This window comes from Oculina patagonica, chromosome 9 (genome assembly GCF_052425735.1).
Source record: "Oculina patagonica isolate OP01 chromosome 9, crgOcupat, whole genome shotgun sequence".
Lineage (NCBI taxonomy): Eukaryota > Metazoa > Cnidaria > Anthozoa > Scleractinia > Oculinidae > Oculina > Oculina patagonica.
The window spans coordinates 4,817,390-4,835,083 of NC_135766.1; the positions used below are offsets into that span (position 1 = coordinate 4,817,390).

The 17,694-nt window shown below is 35.4% G+C and overlaps 1 protein-coding gene and 1 long non-coding RNA gene across 3 annotated transcripts; both read right to left on the reverse strand.

Moving 5' to 3' along the window:
- Nucleotides 1-740: 740 nt before the first annotated feature.
- LOC144665425 (uncharacterized) lies at nucleotides 741-3,617 on the reverse strand. Of its 2 annotated transcripts, XR_013572924.1 has the most exons (5): nucleotides 3,576-3,615; nucleotides 3,408-3,467; nucleotides 2,092-2,268; nucleotides 1,242-1,310; nucleotides 741-999 (listed from the first exon to the last, which is right to left on the reverse strand). It is a non-coding gene; the product is annotated as an uncharacterized LOC144665425 (long non-coding RNA). The 2 variants fall into 2 exon arrangements; XR_013572925.1 differs by lacking the exon at nucleotides 1,242-1,310 and having other exon boundaries at nucleotides 3,408-3,466; nucleotides 3,574-3,617.
- A 3,740-nt stretch (nucleotides 3,618-7,357) lies between these two features.
- Nucleotides 7,358-8,416, reverse strand: LOC144664904 (uncharacterized). The gene has a single exon (XM_078526107.1). It carries the CDS (start codon nucleotides 8,414-8,416, stop codon nucleotides 7,358-7,360), a length of 1,059 nt encoding a protein of 352 aa, XP_078382233.1.
- Between the last annotated feature and the right edge of the window lie 9,278 nt (nucleotides 8,417-17,694).

Genomic DNA, 17,694 nt, shown 5'->3' on the forward strand with positions numbered 1-17,694 from the left:
AGATAGAATTGAGGCAAGCGTGGTGAATTCTCTTTCATTGCATGTCTTAAACAAGCGAAGGCAATTTTCCCCTCCCTCCACTCCCTGTTTTCGGTTACACTTTTTAATAGTATGGCGGTTTCCCCTCTCCTTTGCTGGGTTGATGTTTTCCATGTTTTCGTAATGTGATCTTTCTGTCAATGTTATGCAAATAAACGGCCACACCTGAAGCCATTAAGAACCCAAAATGGGAAGTTTTATTTTCTCCTAGCAAACAAAAGCTCAGCCAAAGCAACACACACTGGTACTTCGAATAAGAAGTGTTTAATTTAAAAGGAGCAAGGATGCCTAATTATCTTTTTTTTTATTTTTTTTGTCTTTATTCGTGTTTTTTTTTTTAATTTCGAAAATATTGAAAACTCGTCAAGGCAAGGTGAGTATTATTTGAGGGGTGAGGGAAAGGATGTGGGAAGGTGGAAAATGATGAACCTGAGAAAAACTTATTCAGTCAGTGACACAAACTACTCGCAAAAAAAATTCCCAAGTTTTTTATAGACTAATTATTATATTTATATTGTGTTTGTATTTTTTTTTTCATTGTCTCTGTAAAGCCCCCATGGGGAGTTGAAAATAAAATTTGTGTTGTATTGTAAGTTTTCCAAACAGGAGTCCGACCTGTGTGTGAAATCTCAGCGGAGTGCGGACCAGTGACAGAGAAAGAACGAGTGCAAAGCTAAAATAACACGTTATGTATACTCCCATTGCTTTATTTTATTATTTCATACTGTTTTAGCTGTGTCTTAATACAGCGTTAAAGAAAAAAGCTTTCCTTTATTAGTACGCAACTGCAATGAAACTTACATTCGATCTCTTTTTCTAAACTTTGTAATATCGCAATTCTTGAGTTTTAAACGGCTAATATTATACTAATGAATTTCCAATTTTATTTTTAAGGACACGTAAAGCTCAGACTCTAGACTCCGCTCCCCCTTTCGGTACTGGCTGGCGTTTGCTTTCAAGCTGAAAAGAGAAATTGACACGTAGAATGAAATTAAAAACATGGTTCTCTAATATTTCCACCTAAAAACTAATCTTTTACAGCAATTAAGAACAAAGCCGTCGGAGCTGTTGTGTCAAAATTAAATATGCCATTCTCGTTGTTTTAATTACTTTTTCTTGTATTTTTCATAAAAATTCGTAGTACATACATGTCAGTGGCTCAAAACATAAAGTATTAAACATGCTGTATATATTCAACTTACTTGTTTAAGGGCCGACCTTGTTTTGCAATGCATGAATCGTGTTATTTAAGGCTTTTATCTTTGAGCAGGCTGGAAAGAAATGAAACCAATTTCAAAACCTTTAAAACTTGCAAAAAGAAGGTTTATGGACAACCAAACACATAACTAAATCCCTTCCACAAACATACTATCTACTAATATATGATTTTTTTATTTGTAATATTCCAAGCTAATATAATTATGATCAAATATCAATAAGTCAATAACTATTTAAAATGGACAATATCTCGAGAAGTCTTCTTAGCTTTCGTTTACTTTGCTAGAATAATGAGGGTACATTCACTGATTAACAGAAGAAAGTTTTAACCCCCAAAATCCTAACTTTATTAACACAGTTAAACTTGAAAACGCCGACCAGTTTTCTAAGTTTTAGGCCACTTCTTTCTTGCCAGCCCATTGCCACACCACAAATTTACTATTCCCGAGCGCGACTAGTATAGTGCATTTTAGCAAGACCAAGGCACTATAAGTGGATTTCCAATTATACCAACGCCTTCATTAGATTTTCAAATAGCACTAAATGTTGGTGACGATGCCCCTTTAGAGCGGTTTTCACTTGAGTGTCGAAAGTAATATGCGTTTGCTTTGGTTTTGCATTACTACGATCAGTGATTGGTTTAAAAATCTCGCGCCACTTTCTCGACCAATCAGTATTAAAACCAAAACCAATTGTGACTCGCTCGCGCACGTTTTGCGATTGGCCAGAGTAATTACTTTGGTTTTGGTTTTACGACACTCAATTGAAAACTGCTCTAATTGCATCAACATATATTAGCACTAACTTTAGACCAAGTCAGGTGTGTGTGCTCACCTTGGCAGCTTGCCAGTGTGTTTATCTTTTGCTGCAGGTCCGCCAAGGTATTTTCCAATGCTTTTGTCCTTTGTTTCAGCTGTTGTCCTTTCTTAGCCTGAACGGGTTCGAATCCTTCCATCAGGGTGAACAACAACACACATGTCACAAAAACAATCTTCAGATGAGAAGCCATTTCTGTGTAATGAAATGAAATGTGGAACGAACGCCACTTTCTATCGCACGAGAATAGGACAATAAAATGACTTTTTTCGGGAATATTTTTTTTTTTGCGCCCGCGTAGTGTCATTTGCGGTCTGAGCGCAAAGCGCAAGGACCACAAATGACACTACAAGGGAGCAAGTAAATAATATTCGCGAACAAAAAGTCATTTTATTATCATTATTGTCAATAAACAAGGCCAAATAACATCCAGATAGCTAACTCATTTATTGAAGTTAATATTTTCAATAACACATGTACTTGTTCGCAAAGAAATTTTTCCGCGATACTACTTAGGCATATATCTTATTGTGTAGTTGTAGTATAAAAGTGTTGATTCGTGGATTATAATTCTTAACAAACTAACATTTTCAATTAAACTTCGATGTGAAATTCTTGCAATACTTTACCTAAATTAGCTCGACCGGATATACACGCTTGGAGTCATAATTTAAATGTTCTCTCAAAAATATATTTTATATTTTATATATTATATATTTTATTTTTTTCAATTCTTATTGTGCCAAAATGTAGTATTTTAATCCAAAACACCGTAAAAAATTCAGTTACTACAGAGCACGTCTAAAAATGTGCAAAGTCGTAAAAAATACACGCAACGAAGAATAATTCTGGGCGGTCAAATATTTTTAATATCGTATTTATTTCACGAGATTCCGTTTATTTGGAAATGGTAGAAAATGGCCATGCTTGTAACGTATTATTTTTTAGAGCATAATTAACACTGGTGTGAATACTGCTTAGGCTTCCTGAAAATTTGAGCTAAGAAGTATCAATTGGCTCCTTATTAGCGTATTGAATAGTTGTAAAAGCATAACTTTTAGCGTGGTTGCAATTTTAGCGATTTGCTTTATGATACAGCCCTTTCTCTTTTCTGCTAATGCGAAGAAGATCAAATACCAGTTTCGATATATTCAAGTTGGCATACTATTACTACTACACACAGCGCAAGTTGGACATTTCAGAATTACATACTTTTTTTAAGTTATCACAATGACTTAGTTAGGTCACGTAAAGATATCTTGCAGATTATAACACAATTAATAATAGGGTCAAATTTCAAGTTTGAAATAATTACTGCTTTTGTATATACTCACTCTAAGGTAAAAGGATGTTAACGCTTCAAAGTGGCCGCCTCAGTTTTAAAACGTTCCAAACTTGCCAAAAACAAATGTACGAAAAATTAGCTAGAAAACGTGAACTAAAAATATTGCAGTAAAAACGAGAAACAATAAAACAATTCAACAAAATGCACAAGAACTCACTTCGTCTCCGGTTTCCCAAACACAAAGTACTCTTCTGACAATAAGCACGCAATAAAATGGAGTATTTCGAGAGTAAAGCTGACATGTAGCTTTTCTATTGGTTATTGATGACGTAAGGTTATGACGTTTGCTAATTAAACATGTGAAAATCGTCTCCTAGGAATTTGTTCGCCGTGTTAAAAAAATTGATCTTTTCCGCAGAGGGAACACAGTAAGCAGAAAATTGCTGGCAGTGCTTATTAGATATAATTATTCCAATTTTAATTCGGCTGAAGTTGATCTATAGCTCTAATCTACGCGGACATGATAATAAACATAACAAACATTTTCTACTATAAATTCTGCTCAGAGATCATGTATGATCTATTCTGCTATAAAATCTGCTCACATCACGTATAATCAACACTGTTGTCAATTCTGCTCATATCATGTATGACATATTATGCTCACATCATGTATGATCGGCTGTAAATTAATTCTGCTCAGATCATATGATCTATTCTACTGTAAATTCTGCTCACATCATGTATGATATAATCTGCTGGAAATTCAGCTCACATCGATCGTGTATGATATATTCTGCTGGAAATTCTGTTTAGATCACGTATGATCTTTTCCGCTGTAAATTCAATTCTGCTCAGAACATGTATGATCTATTCTGCGGTAAATTGCTCAGATCATCGGTATGATCTATTCTACTTGAAATTCTGCTCAGAGATCATGTCCATTCCGTTGTATTGTCATTTTGCTTGGAAAAATCAATTGACTCTATTCGCCCTTATTTTATAGTAGAATTTCAGTGAAAATGACTCTTTCTTCACCCTTTATCCCGAAATGTTGCATTTTTTGTGAGTAATGGTATGCCAATTCTTGTTATTAATCTGTGATTTCTTGATCACTGGTTGTTTGCCAATAGCTAATGCTTGAATAAAGAGTTGAGCACAAAATATATCGATTTACTTGGGCAGTTCTTTAATAAATAACTGACCTTAAATGTATCAGCCACGCGGATCCAGTTCTAAATAATACTCTAGTGGACTATTTTAATTTTTGTTTTTCATGATACAGATCGTATCTGGTTTACTACTTAGTCTGTCTTAGCATTTTGCAATTCATATGTTATATCTTGCTTTTGTTTAAATTAGTTTGTTATTCCAAAACGTCAGAAAACCACCCAAAATTACTGAAAAGTACTAAAAATGAATAAATCACGATTATAAATTGTTTTTTTTTTTTTTTGGTTTGTTTCTTTTTACTGTCAAAATTGTAATACTTTCAGGTACTTGGAGAGAATTAATTTACAATGTAGGTTTGGACATGAATGAAATTTGCAAAGGTTAGAAAAGACAGAGTTGAAAATTCATTAAGACATATTTCTCAAGACGCGCTTAACGTGGGGCGTTTCTCCACACCTTTAGAGAAATCATCCTGTTCAAAATAACCCGTAGAAAATAAAATGCGTTTATGTAAATGAAAATAACGGTAATTCCCTTAAGCTATTTGAGCGCGTGAAAAATTCCCTGTCCACCCGAAAACATGGTACCATAAAAAATCACCCAGCCCTTTCCGCAACCCAACATCAACTGAATAAAGTCACAGAACAAGATTATTAATGACTAATAAGCACATTTGAACTCTTTACTTTATTGACCATATAATACAGGGATATTTTTGTTTTGGATTAATATGTATTTACAGCAATATCAAAGAAACGTTTAGATGGAATAAGAACAAAACCTGCAAGGTTGAAGTCTCTTCTCAGGAAAGCATGCAAACATGTTGCAAACATGTTGGGTTATGTACAGTTTATCCAACCTAATTCCTTCCATTATTTGTGATAATATAACGTCAGAACACTGAAAATGCATACCTAATCAGTCACAATAGAATTACAGAAGAAAGTACAACATGCATTTTAAAATAAAATTATAAAATAATGACCAAAACAGACGAAGTTAGTAGTTCTGGTTTTCCTACTACCGTTTACAGGTTGTATTCTAGTTTCAACCAGCCTTGGTACTTAATTACTATTAAGCATGTATTGAAAGCAGTATTTACATGGCCACCTTCAGGTAAACTTACTTTTCACGTAGTCTATTTACAATGAAGGGTTTGCACTCTTATATACAATAACATAATAGTGCTTTGTTATACCCCGCAATTAACAAACCAATAAAATATCCAGGCAAAATGTAAAGTATTTACATAGTCATCTTAAAATGCAAGTAAAATTACTCTTCACATAGTCTATTTACAACAGCGAGTTTGCAAACTTATTATCAACAATTGCTTTGTTATACCCCGTAACTAACCAAGCCATAAAACACCGAGGTTAAATGTAATCACTGAACAAAGACTCGCCTCTGTAAATAAGAACTACATAACATATATATTTCCAGGCATTAATAGTACGACCACGTTTTTATTGCCTGTCCGATAATATTAGTTACTACATTCAAGTGGTTTAGCTGTGAAATTACGATCCGTTAGCAGATATTTACAAATATTACAATTTGAAACATTGTGTCTTACAGTTGGTTAGCGATCAAACATGATTCGAGGGTTTGAGTCCCACCGAGGTCAAAGAATGTTTCTCACCTTTCTGGCGCTCAGAAGGAAATCTTTTAATCACTTTAAAGCATTCGCAATTGTACCCTTAAATGGTCGTAACAAATCGTCTTTCGGTCTTTTTAAAACGTTAAATTAGCAAAATGTACCGATATTTCGTGGATGTTTTCAATAAAATAATTATTCCAGCATTTTTAGAGTTTCCCTAACAATTTGCCAGTGCCCATTTATTCTTTTAATTTTGGTGGCGAGAGGCACTTTGAGAGTAAAAGAACCCAACAAAATACCCGGGATACCTTTTAATCAGCCAACGTGCTAACTGTTAGGCCACTTTGCCCCGCACCCTCCCCCCCCCCCCCCCCCGCCCTCGTTAAAAAGCGAATAAAGGCAATTTATAGATCTTTGAAGATTAGGAACCATCTATGACTAACCTCCTATAAAGCTGTAGAAAACAAGAAAGTTGGCAATGGAGAGAGAACGATCCATTAGAAAAAGCAAAGACGATTTTAAAAAAGTTTCCACTGAGACGATAACAGATTGTCTTCAAGCAGCAAGTTCGGCAAAAAAACCTCGCCATATTCGCCAGGAGATATTTGGTGCTGCATGTTGTGTGTCCACAAGTTGCTTGGCATTTCTCAAACATTTGCTCAAAATTTAACAAATGTTGCTTAAAAGTCCTCAAAAAATCCACGGAGTTTCTTTCTTTCTTTTTTTTTTCAAAAGTTGCTCGTTCCCGTCTATTGGTTTTAGTTACAATATGCTAAATTGCAAAAGTTAGTTTTCTTACCATTTTCGTATGCAATTTTATTGAACAGGAGTTGCTTAATTACATTTGCTGGAGAGTCTATAATGTTTTATACTAAATAAGCCGAAATTTGTCGATATTTAGTTAAAAGATCATGGGATGTTCCTTGGAAGTCTTCGGCAAGCTTCGGATATCTTCCCAAAAGTCAAAAATGTCCATATGACCTTTAGGAAACATCCGGAAATCTGACGAATATGGCAAGACCACTTTAAACACCTAAAGATACTGCGATGTCTCAGAATGGATAAAAAATGCTTAGAATGCAAAAAGTTGCTCGAAATATGAAAACTTAACAAAACACGTTCAACGAGCAACTTTCGTACAGCCTTGACTGTGTTTCGCACTGAAAGACACATCGTTGTTGGTCACCATTTCCTGGATGTTCTCTCTCTTTCAGGTCTTACAGTATTTAATAGTTTCCTTGTAATTGCATTTCTACATCATCCACCCCAATCGCTGGATTCTCATTGAAGAATCTTGAAAATAATTTTTCTTTCAAGAAGGTACGAAAACCTTTCAGTTGCACAATATGAATTATTACGTTGATAGCACTGTTTGAAAAGACCATTATGATACACCCAGTGCGGATGACCTGGTCGGTTTCAAAACTAATCTTTGGCTTAGCTACCATATTGTAGATAACATAACTAATGTAAAAGAAATATGGGGTAACAAATGCAAAAGTGAGAGCAATAACAACATATATGCAGCGGATCCTAGCCGCCCTTACCATCGCTCTAACTCCATTATCCATCGCGACATTGATGGTTCTCCTTGTTCTTTTCCACACAGTCATAATAAGCAATACATTTATTGTAATTAGAATACAGCTTGGTATTATGTATTGCAAAATCGTAAAACTTAAAAAGGCAATCCTGAACGGAAGATATTGATTATCATACCTGCAAATCACAGTGTAATGTGTCTCGTTTAGATCATATCTTATCCCATCGAAGGTCGCAGCAGGGATCATCGCAATTAGAAACCCTGCTAGCCAAGCAAACATCACAACTTTTCTCAAATTAGAATGATTAAATGTACGAGTTGCAAAAAACTTCCCAATGTTTATAACCAACAGGTTGTTAACGGTAACACAAGGAAACAGAATAATCACATATCGCCCTATTTTACAGCCCCAGCCACTTTGAAACACATCAAGATACAACTGGATACCTAAGTAAGGAATTGGAATTACACTGGCTAGAACATCTGAAATGGCTAAACTCTTAATGTAGAATACAAAGTTCTTTTGAAAGGAACATGTCTTTAAAAGAGAATTTGCCCTTTCCTTAGTCTTCAAGAAGAGTAGTATAAGAGTATTTCCTCCAAAGGCTACAATTGCTATGGCAACCAGTAACAGCACCAGCGTGAGTTTGGTTGAAGGCGTTATAGGTCTAAAGACGTATATTTTACCAACGAATTCTGTTTCGAAGTTGGGTGTGGAGAGGTTGGTAAAGCTGGACTCCATAAGCGCTCTCGTCCACTCCGGCCTTTTTTCTGGTCAACAGACGAAATCTTTAGAGAAAAAGAAAATGTTACTGAGAATTTGTTGAAAAAGTTACAATTTGGCAATGATAAGATGGCGTTTAGCTCTCCCATCCTTTGTTGTGGCTAGAGGTACTACTATTCACCAAAATTAAATGTTTAAGACGTCAAAATTAGCTTCGTGTATTATGACGATTAGAAACTTCGTTTAGAAGGGTCTGGTGCGTTTGAATTTCGACGCCAAAAGGAAAGAAACGACGAAAATTAATGAAAAGTTAAGTAAGGTTTATTCCCGTGTAGAAAGAGCAAATCTCCATTTGCCCTCGGATCAAAATTTAACTGGATGTTAATTGCGTCATTTCTTTCCACTTAACTTCACGACCGAAAAGAAAACCTTCCATATTTCTACACCTCAGTTTGGCCACGTACTACTTTTGCTCCACTTATAGTATTTGCATCCAATTTGAAACTAATCGTCATGTAATTGAAAGATGTAAATTTGAAAGCGATTTCTTGAATAGTAATTTTGTTTAATAAAATTTACATACCTCAATGATGGATGATATCCATCTTTAATTTCTCGCAAGTCTGTTCCATGTAGAAAGGTCTATAGAACTTTGTTGAAAACTCCGCCTATAGAGAATGTGCACACTCGTGTTTTACAATAATAAAACATAGCAAAAGAATATAACACTGGAGAACTCACTTGACAGTAAAATCTAAGTAAAAAAGCAAGCACGAAGGTAGGTAGGTAGGTAGGTAGGTAGGTAGGTAGGTAGGTAGGTAGGTAGGTAGGTAGGTAGGTAGGTAGGTAGGTAGGTAGGTAGAAAGGAAGGAAGGAAGGAAGGAAGGAAGGAAGGAAGGAAGGAAGGAAGGAAGGAAGGAAGGAAGGAAGGAAGGAAGGAAGGAAGGAAGGAAGGAAGGAAGGAAGGAAGGAAGGAAGGAAGGAAGGAAGGAAGGAAGGAAGGAAGGAAGGAAGGAAGGAAGGAAGAAAGGAAGGAAGGAAGGAAGGTAGGTAAGTAATTGTGTAATCTTTAGCCCGGGGGAGGCTAACTTAGGTCTTACTTAAACAGTATTCACGCAATAGCGGACAAACTTCGCAAATTTTCCTTGAACATTATCGAAGAATATTTTACGACCATGTTTCAAAAGGGTGTTTTACCGAAAATTTTCTGCTTTAGTGGGATGTAAGTTTTTTCAGTGAAGAGTGTATTCCAAAATCTTTATAGGTTTTGCATCATTATATTGTTTTAAGGTTTTTCAAATAAATGTTCGAAATTTATTTACACTTTTTGAAAAAAATTGAAATCCAAGATGTCGCACGTTTTGAATTGCATGACGTAATTTTGGCGTAATGTGACGTCATAATTGGCAAGTGATTAGCTATATTACAATACAAATACTATTAAAAATAATACTTAACCATCACCAAGTAAAAGACAAATTTTGGCATAAAAACTTTTATGTGAAACGCCTGTGAATGTGCTAAAACGACCGAATAAGGACATTTATTATTACAGGTAGCAAAAAATTTACCAGTTTAACTCAGTTCTGTTTCAACAATTAATGTTCAGATTGAAATATGGGTTTTTGAAATATTGTTGGGCTGAACAGTTTTCAAAGTTTGCCTCGTTTGCTTGTTACTTTAAATTATAACGCCCGCGAGACATATTTGGTTGCAATGAAGCTATGGTTTTGTCATTTGGATCCAATGGAGTAATTTCTCTGCAAACAGTAAGTTTCATTGCAAGTATTTGGCAAAACTTAAAAATGTAAACTTAACTCGGCGTGACACAGTCCCTTTAAGGTAAACTACGTTTGGTTCGAGTTATCAGGAGCTTCGAGAAATTGAAGGTTTGCGGGGAAATCCGGATTGTGCTGTATCATAGTTTTTGGATCCACTAGCTCTTTAGCAATTCAAGGCGTTACATAATTAGTGCTTTTCTTCTACCATTGTACAGTAGAACCTCGATTTAACGAACGATATTCTTCATCCCGTCAAAAGTTACAGTAAAATGTTTGGAGTACGACCTCGACATAACGAACCTCTATATTTTACGAAATCCTCGTTATAATGAACACAATCCAGAAGCCCAAATGTAAAATGTACCTAGATATAAACACAATATGTCAACACGGAACAAAAGATGAATGCGAATCAGACCAACAAGGATGAAAATTCTTTAATCCTGTAACAAGAGAACAAGTTCAAATACATATGTCCATATCGTTAAATACATTTAAATCGAGGTTCCACTGTATATGTTTGAAGCCCATCGATAACTAGGGAGAGTATGTATTTCCTCAACCTTCTTTTACTTCTACCTAACTCTATGCCTTATTTATGGTTAAGTGGTGGCCATATTTGCAAGGAAATTAAAATAAGGTTTTTTAACCTTGGTTTTTGCTTGTTTAAATGTTTTTTTTTTTTTTAAAAAAACTGTAAGAATTTACAATCTTAAGATATTTGTTTGCGTTGCGCGTTTTTCATTAGCTTGTTTATATTCATCAATATACTTACTTTTTGATGATATTTGTGTATGAGCAAACAAGATCCTTTGCTGGTTTGAAGTTTCGTTAGACCATGATCATTATTAAAGTAATTCTTGAGTGGTTCATCTAACCTGGCCGTATGCTAATCATAAAACAAAGCAAAACGCTCCTTAATTTTCATGACAGACCATTTTACAAATTGAATGTGAATTTTTTTTCCCAAATCAAATTAAAATCTGTCTTACTGCTGTAAGTACGAGCAAGATGAAATGTATCGCATTACCACAGGTAGCCCAAGCTCATAAGAGTTCGTACTGTGTTACGCATCGAGTTACGCAACGGTCCATTCTTATAAAGAGAAATAGTTAAATTTTTAACCCGAAAATACGAACGAGCTTTGAATAAGAAAATAACTAACCTCGCTTCAGTTGTTTGTTTTTTTGTTTCCAGTGAGGTTTTTGGGTCGATTTAGGGCAATTTAGGAGGTTTTCAGTTTCATTTCTTTTCGCTTTATAGATAAAAAGAAGCCAAAGCATTTGAAGTGGAAACTAGGTATCTTAAATTGCTGTGGCATTGCAAGGACAAAAAATATAAGAAAATACAGCTGCTATCCAAAAATAGAAAGAAAATTCTGAAAATAGATGGCATTTTAAAACTTCTGCAAAATAACGTCCTCCAAACAAACAATAAATTAAAAAAACTTCCGATTTCTTCAATACCGTTTGATGAATTTCCTGGACAGAAAGGTCTTGCCATTAAAGGCGGATTTAATCAACATTTTCTTCCACCTTCCTACCTTCCGTGCACAGCACAACGAAATTAACGTCTATTGAGCGGCCCTATATCTGTTAAGCGGTTACTTATCAAATTCCCGAACATCGCCTCATCAACGTACTGTTTTCTTCACTTCTATTAACCGATCACATCTAGTGAGCGGAGGTGGTCATCGTTTAGACTTCCCAATTTTTACTTCCATTAAACGATCGCTAAGTTAGATTATAATGCGATATTTTGAGGAAAGGTGAGCAAAGTAGTTCTAGACAATCGTAATTGATGCTATTCAGTTTATGTTCAATGTGATGGCGAAACTTTAGATGATGTGGTTTAGAGCAGAGATGGTTGCCTTTTGCCGTATTACATGCTAAATTTTAGAATACGTCTATTAGGAGTTGGCCATTTCCCGATTGTGGGTTTGATAGTATAGTTAATAAGTTTTGCGTGTGAATGAGGAAAGTTTTACACTTGGATTTCACTTTTTGTTTAGCGTACAGCATGCACCTGCTATTAGCATTAGCATGGCTGCTGACTTAATGATTAACATCGCAATACACGGGAATATTTGACAGCATCACAGCGTACATACATCGCAAAATTTAATTCATTACGAACCATATTTAGCATGGTTTGCGCTCAGTCATTCTAGAAGAGCCCGAATATTTCATTTACATGAATCTTTCTGTCAGACGTTCCAATTATGACAATTAAGAAAAAAGAAAACGTGTAGATTTTCTGCCCACCACACATTCGACTGTTCGCTTCGAGCACGGGTTGCTTTATGATAAAAGGTAAATGCCAAAATAACTGTGTCAAGGCCCCAGGATTAAGGTGGCTCGATCGGATTTTTGAGTGACGATACCTTTCAACTTTGAGCAACTTGTACGCCACCGTAAACAATCCGACTGAAAATCGATCAATACAGCTGTACTAAAGAAACATGAAAGTTTCGAATGAGATGAGTTTCATCGAAATCGGAGTAACCATAGCAACATAATGACGTCACCACCCAATTTACACGAGACCGATTTTCTTGTAATAGAGGGATAATTTTGAAAAAAGGCTTCTAGATCTTGGACTTGACATAGTTTTCTCAAGGTCTGCGAAATTTGAAGAATTTCTATGAGAGCGTTTTCGAGAAAATTTTGGATGAAGTTTTTAGGTGCTAAAATACAACAAAAACAAAGCAGTCTTAAAACATTATTGAGAAAACGTTCACAAGGCCCGAACAAGTAACATTTTGGCCTTAAGTGAATCTTGTACTATCTAATTACCTTGGGAGAAAATCTCAGAGAAATCGTTTCATTTGATTTCTTGAAACATTGGCTTGAATATGAACTGGTATGAAGTTTTATTTCGCTCTTTTATCGAAAATGGGCCTTCGCTTACTAAAACTAACGCAAAGTAAAAAGCGCTCGATAGAATTTTTTTAAACTTGGCAGTCAAAAAGAAGAATAAGTATGTAATGAAATGTCTGATTTTCAAAATAATTGAAACATTTTAAGGCAGTGTATTTAAAGCCTTAAATCAGGTAAACATTGCACTGTTTTTCACCCTACATGGGATCGCTGCCTCATTATCTGTCTCCATTGTCTCAAGCCGCGTGCATTTGCAAATTCCAATAGATCATGAATCACTAATTATTTATTACTGGAGATTTTTGTGACAATTCTGCCTTGGCCTTGAAACTGTTAGGAGACTGAAGATAATACAAGTGCTTTATTAGCCTATTCCTCCTTGTTATTGTATTTTGGCTTGTTAAATTAGCTTGTTTCTGTACAGTTTTCGGAACAAAAGTGGCTGTTATACATATTCAAGATGTGCTGAAATTTACAAATGCACGGGGCACGACACAATAGAGACTTATAATGAGGCAGCGATCCGATGTAGGGTGAAATACAGCGCAATGTTTACTTGAGTTAAGGCTTTAAATTAACTGCCTTAGAATGTTTCAATTATTTTGAAAATCGGACATTTCATTACATACTTGTTCTTCTTTTTGACTTCCAAATTTAAAAAAATTCTATCGAGCGCTTTTTATTTTGCGATCATTTTAGTAAGCGAAGGCCCTTTTTCGATAAAAGAGCGAAATAACACTTCATACCAGTTCATATTCAAGCCGATGTTTCAAGAAATCAAATGAAACGATTTCTCTAAAATTTTCTCCTGAGGTAATTAGATAGTACAAGATTCACTTAATACCAAAATGTTACTTGATCGGGCCTTGTGAACGTTTTCTCAATAATGTTTTAAGTTTGCTTTATTTTTGTTGTATTTTAGCACCTAAAAACTTCATCCAAAATTTTCTCGAAAACGCTCTCATAGAAATTCTTCAAATTTCGCAGACCTTGAGAAAACTATGTCAAGTCCAAGATCTAGAAGCCTTTTTTCAAAATTATTCCTCTATTACAAGAAAATCGGTCCTGTGTTAAATTGGTGGTGACGTCATTATGTTGCTATGGTTACTCCGATTTCGATGAAACTCATCTCATTCGAAACTTTCATGTTTCTTTAGTATAGCTGTATTGATCGATTTTCAGTCGGATTGTTTACGGTGGCGTACAAGTTGCTCAAAGTTGAAAGGTATCGTCACTCAAAAATCCGATCGAGCCACCTTAAGGCAAAGGCCACATTGAAGGTTTGAAAAAAAAAGTACGGTATACGTTTCAAGCACCTGTCAATTGGTCAGATAACACGAAAACAAATCGCTTGAGGACCTTAAGACCATGAACTTGCCAACTATATGAACGAGGAAGCAATTTAAAAAGAAGACATGTTTTGTAAAGTAAAAAGTTATTTACGGTGGTATAAAATTTGATTAATTGAAAATTCTTCGACGTTTCAGATAATTCTCCGATTTAATGATCACAGATGTAAATAGACTAAGACTGATCTTAAGCCAAGTTCCGATAGGGATTCTGTGTCATATCTAAATTATCTAAATGTGCTTTCAAGCGGTATAACCCCCCAAAATTCTTATTCATCAATAAATAGCCTTCACCCTGCCTTGCCACCCGATTAGATACTTAGAAGAAGGTCGTTATTTTCCGAGCACCATGACCCATAATTTTTGTTAAAAATTCTGAGTTAAATAAAGTAACTGTCACCCAACTTTGCCAACCAATAGAAAAAGTAGAAAAAAGTTTAACTCATACCTTCGGTACCTTCGGCTAACCCAAGTCAGTGTGTGTATCGGTCTGGGCAGTTGTCTCGTTTTGACAGTATACTTCAAGTTTCGCTTGATCCCTCTAGAGTTTTGACATCTTCGCTACATTTTCTTTGAGTTTCTTATCCAAGTTTATGTCTTCTCTTCTTTGCTTTGAGCTGATCGAGCAGTTAGCAAAGCTGGGGCATGTGTTTCACTAATCCTGGACAAACTGGCATCAGCTGTGTGTGCTTCCCGTTTTTTTCCGTGTGGCTTTTTAGAGGGAAAATACGGAAATTTGACGTTTTGTAAGCTGCAGTTTTGCAATCATTTCTTTTATTGTTTTTTTTTTGTTTTTCATTCTTTTTTTGAAAAGTTTAAAAATAATAATAATTTCCAAAGTGACACTAATTGCATTTTCGTCACTCACACTCATTCAAACACTTCTTATAAAAGTGTCACTTACCCTAAGCACAAAGTCGCACTAGTTCTAATTACATTTTATGAATAACATTCTTAAGTTTTTTTAAAAAACCTTTGCTACATTTCCTCTGAGTTTAAAGATGATTTCCAGTCCGTACTGCGCAGACTCAGGGTTTGTTTTCGTTTTTGTTTTGAATTCGTTGAAACGTTACACTTCGGTGACAGCATACATGAAGTTTTTTAGTCCGCCATTACAGTTCGTTTCGTTTAAGAATTTCCGATGAGCTGAAACGTCGGTTTGAAATAGCGTCAAGGTTCTTCTACTCGTTATTATCTGTTTTGCAAGGATATCTGGCGTTAATAATGAAGAAAAAGGTAAGTTTGTCGCGGAATTTTTAGTTTTGCTTGTAAACATTCGTTCGTGTGGGCTCACATAAACATTGCAGCCGAGATTGCGCAGTACGGACTGGAATTCATCTTTAATTTCTTAATCAGATCTAGATCTTTTCGATCTTTACAATGACACTTATTTCCAAAGTGACACTAATTACTTTTACGTCACTCACATTCATTCAAATTTTCACTAACACTTGTAACAAAAGTGTCACTCACACTACGAACAAAGTCCCACTAGTACTAATTACATTTTATTATCAATAACAGTTGATAGGAAATTATGGCTAACACTGGTTGTAGGGCGTTTTTGTTTGCAGCAAATGCGTCTAGCGGAAAGCGAGTGAACTAGTTCATTTTCTTTGTATGCTTCTTTTTCCGCGTAAAGGATATGATATGCGCTTAATCAACGACGAATATTGTTTTCTTTGTTCATCCTTGAGTAAAAACCCCAAATAAGTGAAATTGTCAAGCTGTTGTCAAGAAGAAGAATTAAGGCCCGGCCAAACTCACGAAACATTTTAACGCAACACAGTGCAATATGTATTGTTGGATCGTGTTGCAAGATTTCTAGAAGAAGCTGGCCAAACGTACGCAATACTTCAACGCAACATGCAACATAGCGTAAAATTGTTGTGCACAATATATTGCACACGTTTGCCCACCCTGTTACAAGATGTTGCAAAATGTACGATGGCGCATGCTCCACTGCAACAATGTCGCACGAACGTGCCAAAACAACAACATGCGACATCCAAAAATGTTGCACGAAAAATTTGACCATATTTAGACATGATCCAACACCATCCAAAATGTTGCAACATATTGCAACAGGATTGCCAAACGTGTTCAACGTGTTGTTCGCAATAATGTGTTGCGTTGAAATGTTACGTGCGTGTAGTCTTCCTTTAGGGCCGTGCAGGTTTCTCCCTTCCGTGATCTAACTCAAAAATATGGTAATCGTGGTGAGTGAAGTGAAACCAAAAAAGATCATACCCTAAAAAAATATAATTTAGAATACGATGTTCTTAATTCAGATCACTGCTGTGCGAGAGTTAGCCGAAGTACATGAACCAAAACTTTGGAATTGGCAAACTTGTTTTGAGTTATTGAATAGTCGCATACCCTATATTATTATTGTGTTATTTTTCACGGAAACCCATTCAAAGAGTACGTTTTCCTGTAACAATTGAAAGTGTCGTGCTCGGCAAAAATACTGAAAAGCTCGAAATGAAGAGGTTTTTCTAGCCTGTTTCCATTATCGTTACTCTTTTCAACTCCCCGTCAGCACACTGATATAAGATGAAAAATATCTTGAATATTTTAGAACCAGGCTTGCTAATTCAGGCTTCTGCGTCAGAATAACTTGTGGTATCAGTGCTCTGACAGGCAAATTTTTCTGCTAGATAAAATACGCCCTTTGGGGGTAAATCGTTCGGTCCACATCAGTGCATAGAATTGGACAGGACTCTTTTTTGGTGGTCCCCTGTGATCTCTTTATTGTTGAAAGGGTACGAATCTTGGGAGATTTTGCAGTAATTACTGTTTCTTTCTTTAGGGATATAGATTATAAATCGTACTAACAAGTCACTTCTTAATATTTCTTTTCTTGAGTCGAAATCTCAGCAAGCTCTATCTCAATAAGCGTGTTTTCCGATCTTAATATTTTCATCGATGGCCATATTTTTTTTAAAATGGTACGTTCTAGCAACCTCCCAAATAGAAGGGTAAACCTAGATATGTTATATGTTATAGTTGTGATTTTGAGTGAAAAATCTTAATTCCTTTAAACCTACCAAATTTATAGAGCAAGCCTTTCAGTTATTTTTGTGTGTGAGTCTGAGCACATTTCATTTTCTATTTGGAGTGTTGGTTTAAATGTCGATATTTGTCACGGCGGCCATCTTGGATTTTTTTCTAGGAAAAAATCAAAATTCATTTTAATCTCCCAAACAAAAGAGCCTACATATATTGTTTTTGGCCTGATACAGACTTTACCTTTTTTACCTTAAGTAATAAACCAGGCAACGAAA

Excerpts from the sequence above, each read along its gene's own strand:
- LOC144664904 (XM_078526107.1), bottom strand. The coding sequence starts at position 8,416 with ATGGAGTCCAGCTTTACCAACCTCTCCACACCCAACTTCGAAACAGAA.